This window comes from Pimephales promelas, chromosome 18 (genome assembly GCF_988280905.1).
Source record: "Pimephales promelas chromosome 18, fPimPro1.hap1.1, whole genome shotgun sequence".
Lineage (NCBI taxonomy): Eukaryota > Metazoa > Chordata > Actinopteri > Cypriniformes > Leuciscidae > Pimephales > Pimephales promelas.
Genome location: NC_142786.1, coordinates 30,549,014 through 30,570,922, shown reverse-complemented (window position 1 = coordinate 30,570,922; position 21,909 = coordinate 30,549,014). Strand labels below are relative to the sequence as shown.

Genomic DNA, 21,909 nt, shown 5'->3' with positions numbered 1-21,909 from the left:
AACGTGGAGGAAAACCCGGCCCGCGTGTTTCTTTTTCCCCCACGATGAACACAAACATTTCTAGAGACCAAATGAGTATCTTGCAAGGGGCGCAGTGAAAATTCTTCTAGCTATTCAAAAACGTTTCGAAACAAACCGTACATCTACAGCTGTCTTGAATCGCTCGGAGTTGGAAAATATTCGAACTCTCTTCCCTGTCCCTACTGAACACATGTTGATTGAATCGCTCATTCTTCTATTGGGTGACTTTGAAGTGGTGTTCGTTTCCGTACCCCTGCACGAAGGGTCATTTCGCGACGATCCCTAAAGCGGCAGTCCCTTTAAAGTTACCGCTGAGCGTGCTGTCGGGTGTGTGTGATAGGCTGCTTAAAGAAAGAAGCTTCGCCTTGTGTTCAGATGAGCCCGTGGTTCTGCTGGAGAGTTCACTTACCGTCTGCTAGATCCAGCCAAAACGGACCACGAACCCTTTTCCTTTTTTAAAATTGTATTTATTTCATCCTATCATCGGATAAGCCTTTTAAAAACAAGATGTAACTCACCACCGAACATTTACATCCTCACGTGAATAACCCTAACGTTACGTATTTTAAAGAGCCGGGATGAACATCACTGATGGAAGTTATTGTGGCGAATGGTTTTAACTATGGTATGCCGATGCGATTGTTTATTTTGCCCTCTACCCTTGGCGATGGATCCCTAATTTTGGGATTATCGGTAATTCCGCGATTCTACTAGGAATCTTCACCGACCGAAGAGGGAATTCTGCACGGCCAAGCAAACTACAGGGGATTTAAATCGCGTTGCTCCGGGAAAAAGAAAAGAAGCAGGAAGAAAATTCATGTGGCGATTCTCTCCTTAACAGTAAATCATTTTGGATTGCAGAATGAGCAAGGAAAGACCTAAGAGGAATATCATTCAGAAGAAATACGTAAGTAGGCTATTGATCGTTTTCATGCGGTTGACCTTAAGTTTGTTTGATTGTCTCGCGCTTGTGTCGATGTTAAATGTGTAAACTTTGATCACGGATGGCTCTTGTTGTGTTTAGGCTTCAAAACAAGGCGTAAATCGGTTCACAACACTTAATATATTAAAAAGGGTTAGGGTATTTTTCCCCAGACGTCGATTTTTCCTCGCTTTTGCCTTGGTATCCTCATTGGGAATGCTTATGTTTTGCACAACAGATGTTATCTTACAGAACTCGTTTATAAACATGGATGTATTTTGTTTGGCGTTGTTGTTGGTACACAAACTCCAGCGTTAAAACACAATTGTGACTAGAATGGCTTTGTTTGCTCTTCATTGCTTTCCTTCTCTAAGCCGCGAGGACAACCATCGCCTTCTTTTATCCCGAGACTTAATTGTTTTCCCGAACTGAAATCTGCAGGAACACGCTCATAAATTCAACTATGCCAACTATACCCCGGTGTATTTGGATTTATTGGATTTAACTAGTTCTTCGTGTAAGCAGTGGACTCTTTAATGTATTTGAAGTAGGCTAACTTAACTGTGTAGGGAACTTGACAACTGAGAAAGCTCGAACTTGGTGGTAGATGTAGTTATTTTATTTAAGATTCAGAATAATGGATTGTCCTCAATCTTACAATTGTAAGTACAAACGCCGAACTAGTAAACAAGCTTGTGTATTGTGGGCAGCCTATGCACTGTTCCTGAAACTCTTCTCTTTTTTTGGTCTGCTTTCTCTGAGAGTTTCTTCGTTTTTATTGTTTGAGCAGATTAAACATTGAATGTTAACAGATCGTAATAGTACATAGTTGATTAGATTAAGCGCATGGAATGTCGTTTAATAGTGAAAGATATATACAGTCGCATTGCAGAGGTTCGCGTGCAAAAGAAACCGACCATTTTACTATCTCCACCAGTATCATACGACGGGTTAGTGAACCGGCGAGCTTGTCGTGTTATATTGGAGAACATATACGGCTTGAACTTTTCTGGATGGGGATTTTATCTCCTCAGGAGCGGAATTAAGTAAGGCTACCATAACAAAAAACCTTGTTGTCTCCTCAGAGACAGCCGACCAAACCCCGTATTTGTTAACCCTCACAGTACTGACTGACTTAACCCGAGTTTTCCAGGCGCTTTACCTGTAGTTGAGAAGTTTCTTTTTTATCAGAGTTTGTGGTACTGGTGTGTTACATCTCTCACTGACCGCTTTTTTACTTTAGTTTCTTCTCAAATCAAGCCTGCGTCGAGAAATAATTTCCCGCTGGAGCGTGAACGGGTTAGCTCGTGCAACCAATTTTGTCTGCAGCCTGAAGTAGGCTTGTCACGTGCCCTCAAATTGAACTTTTTTGTCAAAGTGCCACATCTCGAGCGGAATTGCTACATGGAAGTTATCTTGTTGCGCCTTACATTTATGTTTTAGTGATTTTTTGTTGTTGTTATTTCAGTTCTTCAGCAACAGGTTAACAGGAATGAAACAAACAAACACCGGGAAGGTATAGGTTATGATGACGCAACACGGGGGCAGTTTCCACGCACATTATCGGCAGTGCTCGAGTTCCGTGACATCTTATCGCTTTCCATAAATGTGATGGAAATTATCTAACTTTGTGTACTTTTGTTCAGTGTAGCTGTAGTGCAACGTCTCATATTGACATCTCAATGTGGTAGCACAAGGGAAATGAAAGTGATGACAAAAGTAGCCGATTACACCACGTGGTGACTTGTTATTCTCGAGAAGTATAATTCAGCTCAACCCACTGTAGAAGGCCTACTACTATTATTTTAAAAAGCCTTCCTTGTATAAATTGTCAAAACATTTGGATTGTAGGCTGTTATAATGTAGCCATGTTTTGTATTCTATTAGTTGTCTGGTTTGTGACCAATTTTTATTTTAAAAACAAATTGTATATAGGGATCCCACTGTCATTTAAATCTGGACATAACTTGGAAGTGAATAACATCTTAAATAATGGGAATATTTATTTGGCTGAACATTTCAGTTTAGAGCTCTCTATTTTGATTAATTATTTTTTTAAAAGTGACTGGGAATGTGAAAGAAATCAATGCATTGGTCAAAAGGGTGTGGACACTGTATGTGTTCAGGGACCCTCTTTTTGTATTGTTGCCAGAATTAATTTTTAGCAAGTTCACTTGATTTATGTTTGGTTGCATGTCTGACTGGGATCTGCTTCATCTCATAATGACCACATGTAGCCTATGGTCAGGGTCAGGAGCCTCTGTGTATAGGCTATGTGTGGGAATGGACCTGAACCGTTCAGAACATGGCTGATCATGTCACATCTGTGCAGTGCAGGCAGCTGTGCTAAAATCTGTTCAGGCAAACAACAAAAACAACCTGAAGGATCTGTCCCCCGGGCCTGCACAACTCTTGGCCCCTTGGATTCAGCCTCCCCTTAATTAGCGTAAGACAATTATACATGCTTGGCTTAACCATATCCCCTGGAACATGAGTGCAAGGTTTTTGTTGTGTTGTTTTCTTCTTCTTTAAATTTTTATTACCTTATTTTCCTCCTCATGTGCTGTGAATATTATTAAAATTCATTTAGTGGAAAACGAGAGAGAGAGAAAAAAAAATATGAAAATAGATGTTAATAAGAGCAAACAAGAAAATGCAATTAGACCATCCCTGATTGATAGATGTGGAAAGCAGAAGGGGGGCAAGTAAGCACTTTTGCTTTCAGACAAGCTCCTTTTAATGGCTTTCAGGCCATCCTGACACACTCTCTGAAACAACTTCTCTGTATAATTATTTTTTGAGGGCTGTTTTTAGAGCGAAGAGTTACGCTGGTTTTGATTTCAGACTTTGGCTAATGAATGCAGCCACAACTCGCGTTTGTGTTCCTGTTCTGTTGAAGTGAACATGGCACATGGTGCGGGGGGAACGGGGGGTTACCCATGGCTATTCTTCCTCGCTCGTTCTCCCTATCCCTCTCTCTCTCTCTCTCTGCAGGCCCAGCTGGGGTCGGGCCCTGATTCATAGACGTGTGGTGAGATAGGCACAGCTGCTGTAGGGGCCTTTACAAATGTAAAGAAGCTGTCAGTGTTTGTTTCATCAGGCGTACAACTGATGAGGGCCAAGTTGAAAAATCCACTGCAGTGTGTGGCGCACAAAAAAAGCTGGAAACAAAAATAGAGAACAGGGCCAAGGCTCACCGAGCCCTCCCTCTGACCCCTTCCCCCGCTCCGAGTCCTCCAGCTTTACAATGTAAATGCGGACACCTCGTCCATTGCGAGGCTCTGCGTGTGTGAGAGATTGTATGTTTGTGTTTCAGCGCCTGCCACTAGCACCACTGCGCTTCATTAAACCCTCTGTTTTAATGCAAATAGTATCTTCCCCCCCTTGCATTTTCTAAGGATGTGACTTAGCAAAATTCATGGATCATACCTCAGGAGGCCAGCTGTTATAAAAGATTTTATTTTGTGAGTTTGTTAGTAGTTTAGGATGCATTTAAATTAGGGCTGTCAAACGATTAATCGCGATTAATCGCATCCAAAATGTGTGTATAATTATTTTATTTTATATAAATACACACACATGCATGTATATTTAAGAAAAACATATAATTGATATATAAAATATTTATTTATATATTATATAAATCAGCATATATTATGTGTTTGGATGCGATTAATCGCAATTAATCATTTGACAGCCCTAATTATGAACCACTTTTAATATCTCGAAACAATCTGAACCTACTTTGCGTTACTTCATCAGAGACTCATGATCGATACGAATAATATAAATTCTGATATGATAAAAAAAAGCCTTTTTATCTTCTGATTTCTGATATTTACTTCTGATATTATAAGTGATTTAATGAACTACAAGTTAGTTGCAAATAAACTGTTTTTGCACGGGTATAATCAGAAATGTCAAGGGAAAGCAAGAACATATTTGATTGATTATAGGGGATAGAGATAAACAACCCTTAATAATAACAACTCTCAAACTCGTTAATAACAGTTAATCAAATGTGTGATTACTTGATGTTTCGGGGGGGGGGGGGGTTTTCTCCAGAATTGTAATCGTAATGCACATTAATGTACACTCATTTGTATAAATGTCTTTTTTGTGGGTAGCGTACAAATTTTGTACAAAAGTGGGTATGTGTGAATATCTTAATGTAAAATGCCAGATCACTTGGGCAGAAAGAGGCTGACACCTGTGACAGGTTATTCATTTTATATTAATCCTTTGAATTTTCCAGATGGGCATTTCCTCAAAGGAGGTTGCCATAGTTCTCTGCCAAGTGACGATGTCCTCGCGCCATCATTACGAGAATCTACACTCTTAGAAGAAAAGGTTCTATATAGAACCTTAAAAGGTTCTATCAGCACTACGTATTTGGCACCCCTAAAAGGTTCCATACACTCTTAAAAAAGGGTTCCTCTGGGTTCTATATAGAACCCTGGGGTTCCGTACTTGGCCAATAGAACCTTTTACCAAAAAAAATGGTTCGAACCATTTTGGAGTTCCATATATGAAGCGGGGGATGGAACCATTTCTGGTTCTAAATAGAACTATTTCTGCCTGGTGCAGCCATGGTTAAGTGTTGCTGTTCTCCTTTATGGCTGTTGCGTCACCAGCTTGGTACATTATGCAATGTGACCTTTTACTCATCGACCTTTACAATCATATGTGATCTAACCTTCACAAGTGTTGGGCTCCTTGGTCAATGCGTGACTGCTTGCACAGGACACACTCCCACATCAGCAAACATGCACGGGCGGTTGCATGCGGATGTGCCCACGTAATGTGAGGAATTTGCTCTGCTGACATAAAAACAGGTGCAGCAGCGCTTTGATAAGTGGTACTGCTTAAGTCTTGCGCTTAAAAAGAATGTTTCATTCCCCCGTCCTGTACTTTGTATTATGATGAGATAAGAGGGCAGGCCAGACTATCAGATGGAGGCTTTCTCAGTCAGTGGTTAGTAAGCTGTGGTGGATCATGCAAATCATGCATTGGATAGGGCTTGGGCTTTAATGGAAGACTGCACGAACTCGCCTTTGCCTTTGCATCTACGCTTCCTTACTTGATGTATTGTTTTGTACCGAACAAAGTGAAGTATTGGTTTTTGTCAGGGTCTTGGCATAAGGTCTCTTAGAAGATCGCTGTTAATTTCCATTTTATTGAAGGTGAGGTCACATTGTCAATAGTGTAGCATTGTATGACACGGCAAATCCGTGAACCCGTAGCCCTCAAACCGTATTCACTTTATAGCCCTTAATCCTGTAATTGTGGACAAATGTGGGCACAGAGGACTGAGGAGTGATTCTAATTTTTATTTATTATAAATGTTATATTACTGTCTTCGATAAAGTCTTGTCTATCCATTTATGGTGTTTTTTTTATTTTATTTTGGGGGTATTTTTGAATTTATTTACTTCATAAAGTACCATATTTTCAATGTAAATTAATTACCATGTAGTTTTATTTGTAAATTTTTTTTAACTACATTAAAATATAATTTCTATAAGTTCGTAGAGCTAAACCCTAAAGATGAAGTGACTTCGCGGTCTTATTTTGGCTTATTTTAGAGTGCTCTTATTACAGTTTTCCCATTCATTTCTAGGGTGCAGATTTTTTACCTAAATACAAGATTAAAGAGTTTTTTTTTCATCCATTTAACATTGTAGAATTGAGTAAACTTAGTAAAAGTAGCCAAGTCTTGGACCGCTCAGATCAAGGGAAGTATTTTTTTAAAATAAATCAAAACTATTTTGCCCACATTTGTCCAGAATACAGTTTTAGGGTTAACAAAATCTGTGTAGTTTCTGATTATGTGGATTTCTATTGAAATGTATTTAATCTGCTAAAATGTGACAGTTCTGTGAAATAGGTGAGAATTGCCCATTTCAGAGGATTTCAACATCAACTTGGCAGCTTTCATTTAAGCTTCTTTTTACTTCTAAATTGGGCTGGGTCTAGATTTTAGGGTTAGGCCTTCAACTAGATCTGAAATAGATTAAAAAATAAATAAAATAAGCTAGATTCACACTATACCATTTTGCAATCATCTGAGACAAATGTAGTAAAAGCCATTATTGGCCCATCAAAAACGTACAATGATTTGTTCCCCTTTCAATTTGTATTTCCAGACATGCTTTCTCAGTTCCTTTTGTATTTGGTCTCGCTTGCACTTGGCTCAAGGCAGGGTAACCTCACTGATGTTGTCGTGAATGCTGACATGTGGCCAAGACGTGGCAGCAACAGGCAGAACTCTTGGCAGTAGTACTTCCCTTTCACAACTGTGTTACCCTCTGTGACGCTGACGGATCGTTCTGTTCTCTGGAGGTGTTTTTGTCTTTTCCGCTTTCTTCTTTTATGAATCATTGTGCCATTTAGTCTTCGGAATCGCAGCATATTATCCGATACGTTCCGAATGCGCTGATCAGGTGCGGACTGGAATCGACAGTACGTTGTGAAAGCAGCCATATTGAAAACATTTACTGTAATGAGGAAGTGGCTTATACCGTAATCATTTCAGGCTTTTAAAAAATCAGCCTCTGTGGTTTTGTGTGTGTGTGTGTTAGCGAAAGAATGAGCGAGAGAGAGAGCGCTTTTAGATGGAAGACCTCCCCCTAAGAGCGATGTAATGGAAGTGTCTTTGGGTACGCTAACCCTCCTGCCAGAACATTTGTAATTCAGTGCTGCATCTCTCATTAGCCGGCGAGATGCGTGCCACTGGGAGCCATGTGGCTGCTTTTGTGCAAGTTCAGCTGCTTGAAGAGAGGCCAGTGGGGCCTCTCAGTCCTGACACTGGGGTTAGTCATTTTGTTTAGTGTCGAGGGCCCTAGCAACATGCAGTCGTGTAGTGTTTGACTTGCTATGATGACAAAGTGTGCTTAATTTTGCAGAGTTGCTACTATGTTAGGAAAGGGTGTCAGATCTGTTGGAGGTGTTGTTTAGCACAGTATTGTTGTGAAGACACCAGCACAGTGGAAACCACTGTTGAACTATTTACACTGTGTACATTCGGCTTTGTATACAGCATTATTCATTTGTTTTGTGGCTCATCTGGATTGCCAGACATCTGTGCTGGATGTTGCTGTCGGCCTGGTGACTTTATTTGGTTGGTGAGCTAAAGCTTCACCCATTTGAATTCATCCTCCTCATCTCCACATTAGTGTGACTGGGATAATACTGTATTAGCAAGATAGCTAAAGATGTGATTTTAGAAAATTATAGAATATTGATTGTGATTCCGTTTTGAAAATTGTGCACTAGGGATGGGCAACGATTAATCGCATCCAAAATAAAAGTTTGTGTTTACATAATGTATGTGTGTGTATAATTAATTCGTATATAAATACCCACACATGGATGTATATATTTAGGAAATATGTGCATATATATATTTATTCACAATTAATATTATATATAAATATAAATATTTTATATATTCATAACAAATTTTTCTTAAATATATACATGCATGTGTGGGTATTTATATATACAAATTAATTATACACTCTACACACAAATATATTATCTAAACTCAAACTTTTATTTTGGATGCGATTAATCGCGATTAATCGTTGCCCATCCCTATTGTGCACTTATTATTTGGAATTATTACTAGTTATTTTAGAGACATGGGTGCTTTGGCTTTTATGTTGGATGTTTAATAGTTTAATACAAGATATGCCAGCTATTTACACTGAGTAGATGATGTTTGCAGCTAAATGTAAATGGCAACAAAAAGCATATTTTTTTACACTAAGTGCCAGATGGATGCTAGTCACACAAGTTTCAATAATAGTGGTTTGGTTTTTGCACCTAGAGTAAATTGTTAAGAAATGGTAGGCATGGTTTCTAAAAATGGCCTTTGCTCTTTTATTTTTGTTGTTGTCCTTTTTGAATAAAATGGTGTCTCTAAAATAAATGGGCCTTAATGAAGTCTAAATTTGCCTTTTTATTTATTTATTTTTTAAAAATGTACCATTTAGAGGTACTTGTCACTGAGGTAGTATCTTTAAAGGGACAACTTTGTACCTTATTGACTCATTGTAGGATCATAGTAGTATGTTTGTGTACCCCATAATTAGTTACTACTAAGTTACTATTATGGGGTGTGTATACTTTTATGGGTAGACAGAGTTGCCCCTCTGAACATTCTTTCTGACTGTGCATTAATTTAGCAAGCAATTTATTGTTTGTAAAAGACGATAAATAAGTCAATGGAAAAAAAGGCATATTTTACACTTTGCTAGACCCTATACATATATATATATAACAATTGCATTTTCCTTTTGAATGCACAAAACAGACATTTTAAAGAAACATTTTTAGAAAAAAATATTTTTACATGCGTCTAAGTGCTTTTAAGCATAAGCTAACCCTTATGGCAAGGATCTCCGGTGTCTGTTTAACACTGTTTGAGGTCCCGAAAGGCAAACCTGTCCATGGATTTAATGACAGTCTCTTGTTTAACGCACAAAAGCTTTTGACAGTCAAGGACAAATCTGACAGGATCCAGATAATATCATTAAATCCAGTTCCAGATAGAGTTTCAGCCATGTTGACTAATGGTGCTGTTAGCTCTGTAAAGTGATCTGAATTTAAATCACTTTTTACACCACAATAAGCTCATCAAAATCATCGGCTCCAGTCCTCTTGACACGCGGCGGCCGTGTATTTAGTGGATGTTTATTCAGAACTTTTCCGATTCTCACGTTTATTGTCAGGTTGCAAATGAGCTTCTCTAAATGAGCTACTTACGGTTATTTCAAGACAGAAGTTTCAAATTAATTAGCATGGAACAAACAATCACTTTACAAGTAAATATAGCCTAATTGAAAGTATAATTTAGCGTTTCCGCAGTGGCTAAAAACAGTGTCTTGGAAATAAAGGAACATTGATCACACGTGCACTTTGCCATCCGAGGGGCCTAGCCACTATGTTTCCATAGTAACCACCCCGGTGCCAGAACACGGCGTCCCTTTTTTTTTTTTTCTTTGAATCACCACTTGAGTGTCTTAAAAATAGTGGTGCTCTGCAGATGCTGAGAGCTCATAATGAGCTCTGGCTGCTTCGGGGGAGACAGAACAAGCTTCTTAACTGCTCACTCGTAAATCAGATATTTTCAACAAATCCATGTGTCCATGTTTTTTTTTTTTTTTTTTTTTTTTTTGCAACACGTGAAAGGAGTAAAAACACTTAACAACCAGACCGACTGAAGTTTCGTTTTAATGGGGCCTATTCACACTCAAATGCACACGTGTATGTTAACACTAAATGCGTGCATAATGCCGTCTGTTTTTATGCAGGTACTCAACAACAAGGCTGGGCTGATATTGATTCTGTTGCTGATAAGTGGTGCTTTAGTCCAGACTTGTGGTTAATGGCAGCGTCTGTTAGCTGTTTGTCTGCCGGCAGACGTGAGCTGCAAGCTCCTCTGCTCTTCCTGTCTTTCTTGTTTTTATTTCATCTCACTGCTGCATACTGGCCACTGAGAGCAGCAATTGAATCAGTGTTTCTCTCTTTGGATGTGCATGTACTTATCGGTCTCAGCAACTTTGTGTTTGAAGTCACATGTAGCCGGTTATAGCTCCCTGCCAATCTGGGTACGCATTACGTGGGTACTAGTGAGGGTTTGACTGCCATAAATAAAACTTTGATTCTTCTATGAAACAAGGAGATATTTTGAAATTTGTTTCAGCCTTTTTCGTTGATGCAATAGAAATCATTTGGGTCTGAAACAACATTGGACCTCACTGACTTTCAATGAACCCTCACCCAAATGAAAATCAAAACAAAAAGTACGGTGTTTTATTTAACATTTCATTTGCATGCAATGGTTTAAAATATTTAGTAAAATGTATTTAGTAAATAAATTTGTTCTGCATGAGTCACTAAAAGACAATTTGCTTGCATTACATGAACCTCAATCCAAAGCATTACCTGTAGGAAAGTTAGCCCCAATAAAAACCATAATATAATTCAGACGGACTGGCAGGAGTCGAGGTGAAGTTGCCTCGTATTCGCTGACAGATTTATGAGAAAACGCATATTATGTGATGTCAATCCTGTAGCAGTTAATCCAATAATATTGAGTGACGGCATCATGTTTTAACTGCTGCGATTTAGCAGGAATGCGAATATTTTGAAGTGTCAAATTAGTCATAGTCTTGTATTTAGTGGGTCCCGAGATTGTCCGCTGGCTTCTTCCTGTGGAAAGTCTCTGCGACAGGCTAGGAGAGAAAAAAACGACTTCTGTTTTTATGCAGCCTCATTCATGCACAGATGTGGGAAATCACCTCGTTTTTGGCCTTGAATTTGTGTTGTATTCAAAATGAGGGATGTAAATGCCTTTTTGTAGATTTGTTTTTGCATTTTGACTGGAAAAATCATCTCCCCTCTCCACAATGAGCCGCCTTTTACAAATGAATGCTGGATTTATTTAGTGCTTTTATTCCTCCTCCCTGTCAGGGATCTTTCTTTCATTTTGTATATAATTACTTTTCACATGCGCTGATTGCTCTACTAGCATACTTTCCTGCTCACCTTTTCTTTATTGTTCTTTTCGTTTTCTGTTTTCTTATGTTAACTGGCCTTTCCAGCGCCTCCCTGCTGACAGACTGGCAGGGAAATCATCTGTGAGAAAGTAACGGCAATCCACGAGGTGAAAATCATTTCTTAATTGCTGCGATTTAGGCAGTGACCTGCTTGTGAGAATGGGTTTGGTTTGATCTGAAAACGCCCTGAGCGAGCTTCTAACACCTGTCTGAGGCACACACTGCCTAATCGGGCCCAAAAAAAGAGAACTGGCCTGGTAGGAGGAAAACATCGGATGCTTTGTTTGGCTGTATAGCTTGTGTTAAATGGGTGGCTTTGCACATTATGATCTATTTTCCTCTCAGACAGTATGGATTTTTTGCTCTGCGGTGTGATAATTAATGGCTAATGTGTGGAATTTAATCTCGTGCTCTTCTTTATTTAACTCGCCTCAATGGCACATACATGTTCAGAACAGGCTCACAGACTTCAGTCACCGTTTCAAATGATTTTCTACTCCTCTCTTTATGGTCGTCTTGTATTTTAATGGTAGAGTTATTGCTGTTCTTTTTCTTTTTAAGTGTTTATGTACTACCGCTCAATAGTTTGGGGTTAGTACGATTATTTATTAAATAAGTTAATAGGTTTTTTTTTTTTTCAGCAAATACACATTAAAAAGTGAGTTAAGACATTTTATAAAGTTACAATAGATTTCTACTTCAAATAAATGCTGTTCTTTTGAACTTTCTATTCATCATGGACTCTTGATTAAGAAAAAAAAATATAATGTAAAATATAAAAATGTAAAATTTGTCCACAAAAATATATTAAGCTGCACGCACAACTTTTTTTTTTTAAACATTAATAATAATAATTAAAGCTGCAAGCAGCCTTTAGCGGTGTTCAGGTCTTTTAGGCCTTTAAGCACAAAAGCATAAAAATACATTAGGTTTTATGTAGCAAGCATTTAACCACTGAGATCATAGATGGAATAGAACATGTTTTAGCGTGATTTACCATGATATACCACATTTCAGTGTGATTTTTCATTATTTATCATGTTCCAGTATGATTTACCATGAATCTAGCATGATTTGCCATAGTTCTTCTCAATTTGAGGCCCTACCATCTGGCTGAGTTTCACGTCTCTAGGCCTTACGTTTTGGCTGCACGATGCGTTTTAGGGGATTTATTTATTTATTTTTTTTTAATAGCAAATTATACAATAGTTTTTCAGCACTTCGTTTTTGGCTCTAAATCCAAATCGTAGATATACATCTTGTCCGCCTTGAGCCACGGATTACAGTAGTGTAAAAACGAAGTCAAACAATCTAGGAGTTATGAGCAATTTAGTACTTTTGGTTTCTGTAGCGCCACCTATGGGCCAATCGGGCTCATACTCTGATAGGATCTCCTCAATTTGAGGCCCTACCATCTGTAAGAGTTTCAAGTCTGTATAGGCCTTACGGTTTGGGCCGTACGATGCGTTTTAGAGGATTTTTTTTTTCTAGCAAATACAATAGTTTTTCAGCACTTAATGCATGAACACCTAATAAATGTTTTTTAGAGCACCAAATTATCATCATATAATGATTTATGAAGAATCATGTGACAAGAGTGGCATAATGGTGAAAATTAAGCTTTGCCATCCCAGGAATAAATTAAATGCATTATAAAATATATTAAAACAAATGTTATTGTAGATTGTAATACTTTTTCCACTCTATAACAGTACTATATTTGATCAGTGAGGCCTTGCTGAAGAGACTTCTTTTAAAAACATTACAAAATCTACAAAGTCTCCAAACTTGTTTAATGGTAGTTAATTAATTGAGAGACTATATGGTAGATGATTAAAATAATAAAGAGTTTTAAAAATAATATATTAATTTCAACTATATATGGGTAAAACGTTAATGTCAAGTATCAATCTACTGTTTTGCATTGCTGAGGTCTTTGTAAGCTGTACTTGTAGAATATGAAGAGGGATGAAAAGAGGAAAATTTGAGACCGTTTTTTTTTTTTTTTTTTTTGCATGCAACTCTATTTTGGTGTGGTGGAGAGACAGCAGGTCTTGCGCAGTGCCTTTCTGTGGCCACCCGGCCGCTGTGCTCCTGTCAACTGTCACTTTCTGCTGTGGTTGCATCCTTCAGCACCGGAGTAACTGGTAATCTTATCTCACTGTCAGTTCGCCTTACTCTCTGCCTGCCTTCTGAGCCCCCTTTAACCCCTCGAACCTCAAGCTGCCGCCAATCTGTCACCTCCCCTCTGTCTTACGAAGAAAGATTGAGAGAATGAACACACGTTGAACTCCCATATTTGACCTTATTATTCTTTGACAGTCTCTACACTAATAAATGCAGCTCTGCTGCGCTGACTCAATCTTGTTTGTACTGGTCTAAAATTGATTATCAAAGCAGTTATTAGGCAAGCATAGCACTCAACTATGGTAAAATAACTGTAATGTTCTATATAAATTACAATATAAGGAAATAATGCATTTTTTAATGTAAACTACTGAATAACCTGTATACTGTAAAAAAACAACATTTTGAAACGTACCTAATCCAATTGGATTTTAGTGCTTTTGTCAGGAAAAAGTGTGTCCCGTCACTCCAGGAACCCCCTCCCGCCCCCAACAATGTCAAAAAAACAAAACAACAAAAGTAGGGATAATCTATTCAGTGCAAAAACAAAATCACTTTGTATGTGGTCTGAAAAGTGTTATTACGTTGAGAAATCTCTACTGAAAGACACACTTAAACTAAATTAAGGTGGTCTGCTGACTGATTTTTTTTAGGAGTTTTGGGCATTTCCAAGAAACCAGATTGAAGCAAAGACTAGCTAACCATCTTAGCCTGGCTTTAGCTGTTTTGTTAGCAGTGACGTCCTTTTAAATCATGTAGGCTGGTTGGTTTTAAGCGTGGGATGGCTTTTAAATGATATGCTAGCATACAATCAAAGCTATAGATCATAAAAGTAGAGATGTTCTCTTTTTTTGTCTTGCGTTTGGCAAGCTAACTCGTTGACGTGATGCTAGCACAGCATTAGGTCTTTTTATAGAATGCAAATAAAAGCTCTCTCAGAGTGTATTTTTAGAAACATAAAAAAAACTTCCTCGCTGTGGTTGTTTTTTTTTTTATATATTTGTATTGTAACGGTACTTTTTAAAGTTCTTAAAATAAAGATGGTCAACTAATAGCAGGTCAGCTAATCGCTAGTGGTTTGTCAGCCACAGACCAGTGGCATTGAAATCCTGTCGCGGAGAGCCCGTTCCAAACTTGAGATCGGTTTTCAGCCTATCATTTTGGTTCTGTATTATCCCACCAGATTGTCCTCTTCCTCTTGCGTATGCACTTATATTTGGTGTAATGTAATGCAATGATGTCTCTGTGAGAATGGTTAACGTTCTCTGCCTCTTTTTGGGATATGAATGCTGTTGTCACGACTGACCCCTTGATGTTGCATAACGTGTGCAGTGCGCAAACCATCAACCCCTCTCATGGGTGAAAGACCATAAATCAACCAGGCACTGTGGTGACACAAATGGTCACAATGGCTTGAGCTTTCATGCTTGATGACGTGCCTGAAAAGCGCAAATTGAATTTGTGCTGAGCGTTCATACCGCAGTTCCTGAAAAAATGATGGTTTGTACCTTTGAACTAGTTGACCTTTTAGTGGGTGTTTACCTCTAGTCTAAGCAGTTTAGATGAAGGCATCTCGTGCTTTCAAGCCACAGTATGGCCTGGCTGGGCACAATGTTGCATTATGGGAAATTGAGGTGGAGAGGGAACTGTGTGTTCTCCAAACCCTGGCTAGTTTTGGTCACTGTGTCTATGATGTTTGCCCCTCTCCTTCAATGTATGTATCATGTACTCGCCTTCATGCTATTCCAAACCTGTAAGACTTACAGTTCAACACAAAATGAGATGTTTTGAAGAATGTGTCATTTTGTTCATACAGTGTAAGTTAAGACTTTCGTTATATAGAAATCCACACAGAAATTTTTTTTTCAGCTTCGTCTTCAGTGTTTCACTGATGAAAGGATGTCATACCGGTTTGCAATGGCATGTAATTGAGTAAACTTGTAAAAAAAAATGTACCCGGTAAAATATAATCTGGTGGTCACAAAGAAATGTAAGAGCACACTTCTCAACAACATTTAGGTAACATTATGTCTGTGGCACAAATGGTGCAATATGAGTTTTGCACTAAAATTTAACAGCTAGGTTTAAGGGACTGAATTCCCCAACCCCAGGTATAACCAATACCTCAGTTGTGAAGTTTGACCAAGGTTTGTAAATTTGAGTGGATTCCCTCTCATGTACTGTTAATTTGCTGTTCTCTTGGCAGGAGACCAGATTTATACAGTTAGGATGACACACTGAAGGTCTATTTTGAAGAGAAGCCATAAAGTCTTCCTTTAGTGTATTTTTACTGATGGCTAAATTGAGGCTTATAGCAGAAGAAAATTGAGTGCGGAGGTTTTGAGGTTTTCACTTGATGGACTCTTCTGGGAGATGACTGGCACACTTTCAGGGCCTACTTGTTTTTGTCTGTCAGGGAAAGATTGGACTAATTCTTAGTGTTTTCCCATGTCTTCTCCAACAAAGGAATTTGTAATGCTAAAATAAGAGAGCGTACTCAAACCAACTCTGCTTTTCTTTACTGTTGTGAGGCAATCTTGTAAGGTGGGATTCGCAGGTGGGGCAGCTTAACTGTCAGGTCAACCGTGCATGACTGTGTAGAGACATCCTGTAATGTGAGCGCCTCAATCACTCCATCGTTTTAACCACTAACGTCCAGTTAGTATCATAGAGCGGTACCTGTCATGATGGAAACTACCGTGGTTAACATCATGGACATTGAACGCTATCAGTTTGCAGGCGTCAAGGAATCAATTCTTGTACAGATCATTTTTCATGGGTTGGAAACTACCTGGATTTGCTAGTTTCTCTAAACTTTTTATCACATATCATTTAAGGATTTGTTGGGTTCTCAAGTCTTGCACGTTGGCCGTGAGACGCACGCAAATCAACCAGTTCACACGCTTAGACGCCACACCGTGTATTTCTCAAGGCCTGTTCACACCGGGACGAATTTCGCGTTCGTTATTTGCCAACGTTTAACGCCTTGTGACTAAACAAAGGGCGCAAATGTGAGCGTTCACACCGACGCGTAAAACGGCACACAATTTTTTTAAAAAATGTCTCTGGTTCGTTTTTTTTTTTTTTAGTTTGACGCACCGCGTCAAAAACTATCCGACCAATGAGATTGCCGCTTTTGCTCACGTGTTTGAAGCTTCTGAAGTTACAGTAAAACACCACCTGGGGGCGCTCGAACACAAAACGGTCTTGCTGAGCACACATATGCAACGGCGAAGAAGATATACGCGTCACCGTCTACTACACTACACAGCCAGGAAGAAATAAGACGAGGAAGATGCAAGGAAAGATGAATGTAGAGCCGCTGTTCTCGTTGGTGCTAGAACATAAATAACTATATGACAAACGCGACAGGGACTACAAACATCTTGAGAAAAGAGAACTGTTATGGAGTGGTTTTACAGAGCAAATTGGCGCCATCTAATGTCAGGGAATGAATTTGCATGTTCACTCGGCTTAACGTGTTGAAAAACGCTGACGAATAACGCATGCTGATATTCGTCCCGGTGTGTACGGGCCTTTACGCTGAAAAGGCAATGCCAACCAAGTTGTCCAGCGAGCTTTATAGATAACGTTGTTTACGAGGCGCAGGTACACAACGTAAAAAAATATCAGGTTGATGAGAATTTTACTCATTGCAACACTAAAAAATAGTACAGGAAACATGATTACCACTCTAAATGGCATAATGGCATAATTGCATTTTTTTTTTAGCATGCGTAATGTATAAGGCTAGAAAATACAACACCAGCTTTGTTAAATTTCCCTGAACAGGAAAATGAATTGGTGTTCTTGGCCATGAGCAAGTGTGTGTTGACTCTTAACATGATTGTAAGGTCATGCTCTGAGGTCCATTTAAGGTCCCTCTGAAAAATAAGAAGCACTGATGCCGAAAGAATGTTTGGGGAGGAGTGTGTATTACTCAAAAACAAATTGCTGGTGTGAATTCAAACAAGAATTCACATTATAAAGGAATCATTTGCATACTCGCCTGTTGTCAGAGCTGAATTTAAGATGGCTTCTGAAGGCTCTCTTCCTGTCAGGCTGCTGTTAACACCTCTCCTCTGCTCATAGGGGGTGCGGGGGGCTTTCTTTGTTGCAGCTCACCAAGAGAAAAAGAAAAAGTGGAAGGAGTATACAGAGCCCGAAGCGATAAGAGCCACGATGACAGGCCCATCACTCCACCCAAACCCACACTTCTTCAGAATGATGCATCGGCTCATGTCCATCACATCATTAAGATTTTTTCCTCTTTCAGACTTGTATATTAAGGAAGTGCTTTAGTCAGTGGGTTTTCTGAACAACTAGTTGACCACAGCTGATATAATTAGGCTTGTTTGGGCTTCTGAATGGACACGTTTCATAGGGGCAATTTAGGTTTAAAAAATGGCTAGACATGCAGCAGGGAACAGAAGTGCAAGAGTCTCGAAGACTTATTTTAAATGGACATTTCTTTAAAGGAGATGCATTTAAAGATTCAACTTTCCAAGAGAGTTTTACATTATGAGTCAACAAAACCATTTGACCTCTAATCAGCTATTTGCGTTTTGGATTGCTAATCATTTCTAGCAAATCGAATTTACACACTTCTTTGGGTCATTTAAAGGTGTTTTTAAGGGTCATGAGAGAAATTGCAGGACTTGTTTAATTGTCAATTGAAGAGAGAACGTGTTTTACTTCCAGCCTTACCTCCCACGGCTGCTGCTGCCACATTAGCCAGACGGCCAGGTGGCAGCTTGTGCGAGCGTGTGTTATTTGTGTATTCGTTAAGTGTGTGAGTCCCTCAGTCTCCCGTGTGTAAATTTGTGTCGCCACATGGCTGGCTACCTCCTGTGAGTAAACATAAAGCTCAGAGAGGTTAAGAAGCAGAGTCACCGTGTCTCCTACACAGGGAAAGAGTTAACTACTCACGCAGCAGTGAAGGAGAGTGTGTGAGCGAGCGAATGAATGGCTGTGAAAGCGAGCAGCATGCTGCTGTTGTCGGGCTGTAGGAGGGGGAGAGCGATAGGCGGAGCTATGAAGATGCCTGGCCAAGTCTGTGGTCTGGGGTGCTGTGTGGCATTGTCCCGCCATTAGCTGGCTGCTAAGAGGCCTTAGCATTGCTGTGGTAATTGCACACGGGGAAATGTTTGAGATGCCACCATTCTGCAGTGTACAGATACAGTATGCACAAAACATAGTGGAGTCTAGAACAAAAGTATACTGCTCAAATTCCGACTAATGAACCAGAAACAATGTCGATTGTGAAGTCAGTTTTTATACATTATTAGATCATGCAAAATAACCACATTTATTTTAGGGATAATAACTGGGCACCACTCACAGAATTAAACTTTTTACGACATGAGTTCTAGTGAACCCAGTGTATTGTTAAAATAGTACGCCATATTCTGTTTATACTGTGCACTGCCATTTTGAACAGAAACTGGTAAATGCACAGGTGCTCAATCCAAGAACACAGTGCTTTTTGGCCCAGGGGCCGTAGTTTTTACATTTAAAAATAAATCTCCCTTATTTGCATGTACTGTTCCTTATTTGACAAGTATTGAGGGATTCTTTTGAAGCCGTGCCATTTTCCGCATCTTATTTTCACTGAGCTCAATGCCGCAGCAAACTTTGAAATTCCTGCCAGTTTACATGTTGCAAAATTGCCTTTTTTTTGGCCTCACTGTTAGCACGTACAAATCAATTTTGCTTTCTTGCTTTGTCTTTGTATTTTTTTGACACTCAACACTTTTCCCCCGTGCCAAACCATCTGCCATTGTTGAAATTTTCTTTAAACAGCTATAAACATTGTTCATTCAGTTCATTTGACTCCAATAAAAAACACTTATCTTCACACAGTAGAGACAGAAGCTTGCCTGGATGCCAGCCCGAACCCCGCCCACAACATTTTTTTGGTCGGAAAGTTCGGTCTGACTCGATCCATTGAGGAGTAATTATGATCGGTTCAGAAATCGTCGGGCCGATCAAATTGCCATTGCAGCCTTTATACGATTATGGACAGATGTGCAGTTTTTCATCACGTGATCAAAGAGCGCTTGGGTTGAACTGTTTTCCCTTAAAGTTGACTGCATCTGGAGAATTGAGATGTATAGTTTCCCCTATCACGTCTGGTGTAAAAGAAATTGGCAGCGCATTCATTTTAAAAAGGCGAACAGAGATTGCGGGATTAAGGCATTTGTTGATTGGAAAGATGTTTGCAGTCCTTCCTACGGGATTCTGCAAAAGTTAAATTTATCTGCTGGCTCCGATGGTCGCTAAGAATATGGGACGCAATGAAAACCCTGTGGTCGTTGTGGTGTCAGACTCTGACTAGAATATGAGTAAGACGAAGTCAGGCTAGACAGAAGCTATAAATGCACCCAAATAAAAGGCTATCAATGTGTAGAGAGAGTGAGCGAGTGACACTTTAAAACATGCCGAAAGCTTGAATGTTAAAATTAGCTTTCATAATAAAAACGGGGACATTCCAAAGACTTATATTTACCTATAAAAGGAGGAACACAAGCCATATCTAGAGAATTGAAGCCAAGGTGTTTTAGCTTGATTGAAGTAAACTTATATTAACACTAGCAACCACAAAGAACTAATTGACAACATTCTAGCAAACAACCTCATAAACCACATGTTAGCAACATTGTGATAAGGACTTCTGCACAGGCAAGGTTCATGTTTTCAGCAAAAAAAAAAAAAAAGAAAGAAAAAATAGTTTCACTACAGTGCTCAGTCATTTCGCAGTAGTTTCCATGGGATTTAACTGTTCATACCTCAGGAAAAACTCATTCAGATGTCCTCGTGTTTTTCGGTGTCGTGACGCTACTGTTAAAAGGAGAGAGTGGAGAATGATGGTAAATTCTGAGCATTGATGATCTGTGTTTCCCCCTCCCTCTATTTTCAATCTGCTTCTCAATTACAGTCACTGTTGTTTCCTCTCAGTGAAAGTGTCTGAGTCACCTGCACCTGAATGACCGCTCTGCTTAACCTGGATATTTAAATTCAGAGTGGCGTTAGTTGAAGCAAGTGCCTGTTTTCGGGGAGAAACATTGTGTTTCCTTGTTGCCACATTGTTGTATTGAGAATGTTATTGTGAACCACTGAAACAGGTTGGGATCCTGTGCTAGTTTCAGATGTTAATCTAATAACCTAGCCTTCACTGAAATGGATGCTTGCACCTCCTATACAAAAAGGGGTATGGGATATTGTTTTAAACATCTGTTACGGTTGACTTGGCTAAAATGAATCCGTGGTTCCCTGTAAGTGTGTACTGTAGCGCACCTCAAGTCAAGTGGTGAGTGTATGTGGAGTGAAGGGTACTCGTGTTTAAGGTTAGCCTGCTGTAAGCTATGCTAAGGAAATGGGGTTTCCCTCTGCGCTTCCCTGCCTGTGACATTTACCAGGAAGTCTGTGTTGTTTGTCTGAGATCAGTTTCATTTTGACTTGTACGGATTGTAAATATATGCAGATCACAGGTGAAGTTTTGGGTTGAGGAGGCTGTAGCCTAGAAACGTGAGTTTCCATTTTATTTTTGATGAGCAAAGCAAAACCAATTTTACTGTATACACCAAGATTAGAGGTCTTCGTGAGTTCCTGTTCAATCTATAAAATAAAATGGCAGAAAATAAATATATTAGCATGGAAAATGTTAAAAGGCACCATGTCAACTGTAAAGTTACAGGGCGTACTGGAGATGTGTTTATTGCATTTTTACTTCGACACTTTTTTGCTACTGTTACTATTAGACATGGATGATTGTGGGAGGTTTATGAAGTTTAAAACCTCTCATGGAAGCTTTCATTGCCGCTGTGTATTAGCTGATTTAAAAAGTACAGTTACACATGTTTAGGTGGAAGTGAGTAGGAGTAAACATGATGAAAGGCTCATGCACGCAGCTGAATCGCGGAATCTAATCAGCACGGCTTCCTGCCGTTTCATTGATTTTCTTGGAGGCTCACGTTGGGGGAAATATCTAAATGGATCTCTGTGTGCGTAATGCAGTTTCCGACCGAGGTTGGGTAAACTTTTGCCGTTTAAAGCAGAACTAAGTAACTTTTTTTACCTTAACTGAACAGCTTTGGAGTCATTGTAATGTTAATATTACTGATTTCGTGTTGAATGGTGATCATCTCGCACCCCCCTGGTGCCTGTGAGCCGCAAAACCACCCTTGCAACTTTGGGCCGGCGGCTCGCCGGCCTCAGTGTTAGGAAGTATCGTGAGATTTCAGGTCTCGCGAGGTAACGAATTGCTTTACGGCA

General features: G+C 39.4%; 1 protein-coding gene across 1 annotated transcript in view; it reads left to right on the top strand.

The window, feature by feature from the left end:
- Positions 1 to 350: 350 nt before the first annotated feature.
- jarid2b (jumonji and AT-rich interaction domain containing 2b) overlaps positions 351 to 21,909 on the top strand; it is a 130,510-nt gene continuing 108,951 nt past the window's right edge. The window contains exon 1 of the mRNA XM_039680609.2: positions 351 to 928. Within this exon, the coding sequence (XP_039536543.2) occupies positions 884 to 928 (45 nt within the window). The 5' untranslated portion in view covers positions 351 to 883. The remainder of the gene's footprint in view (positions 929 to 21,909) is intronic.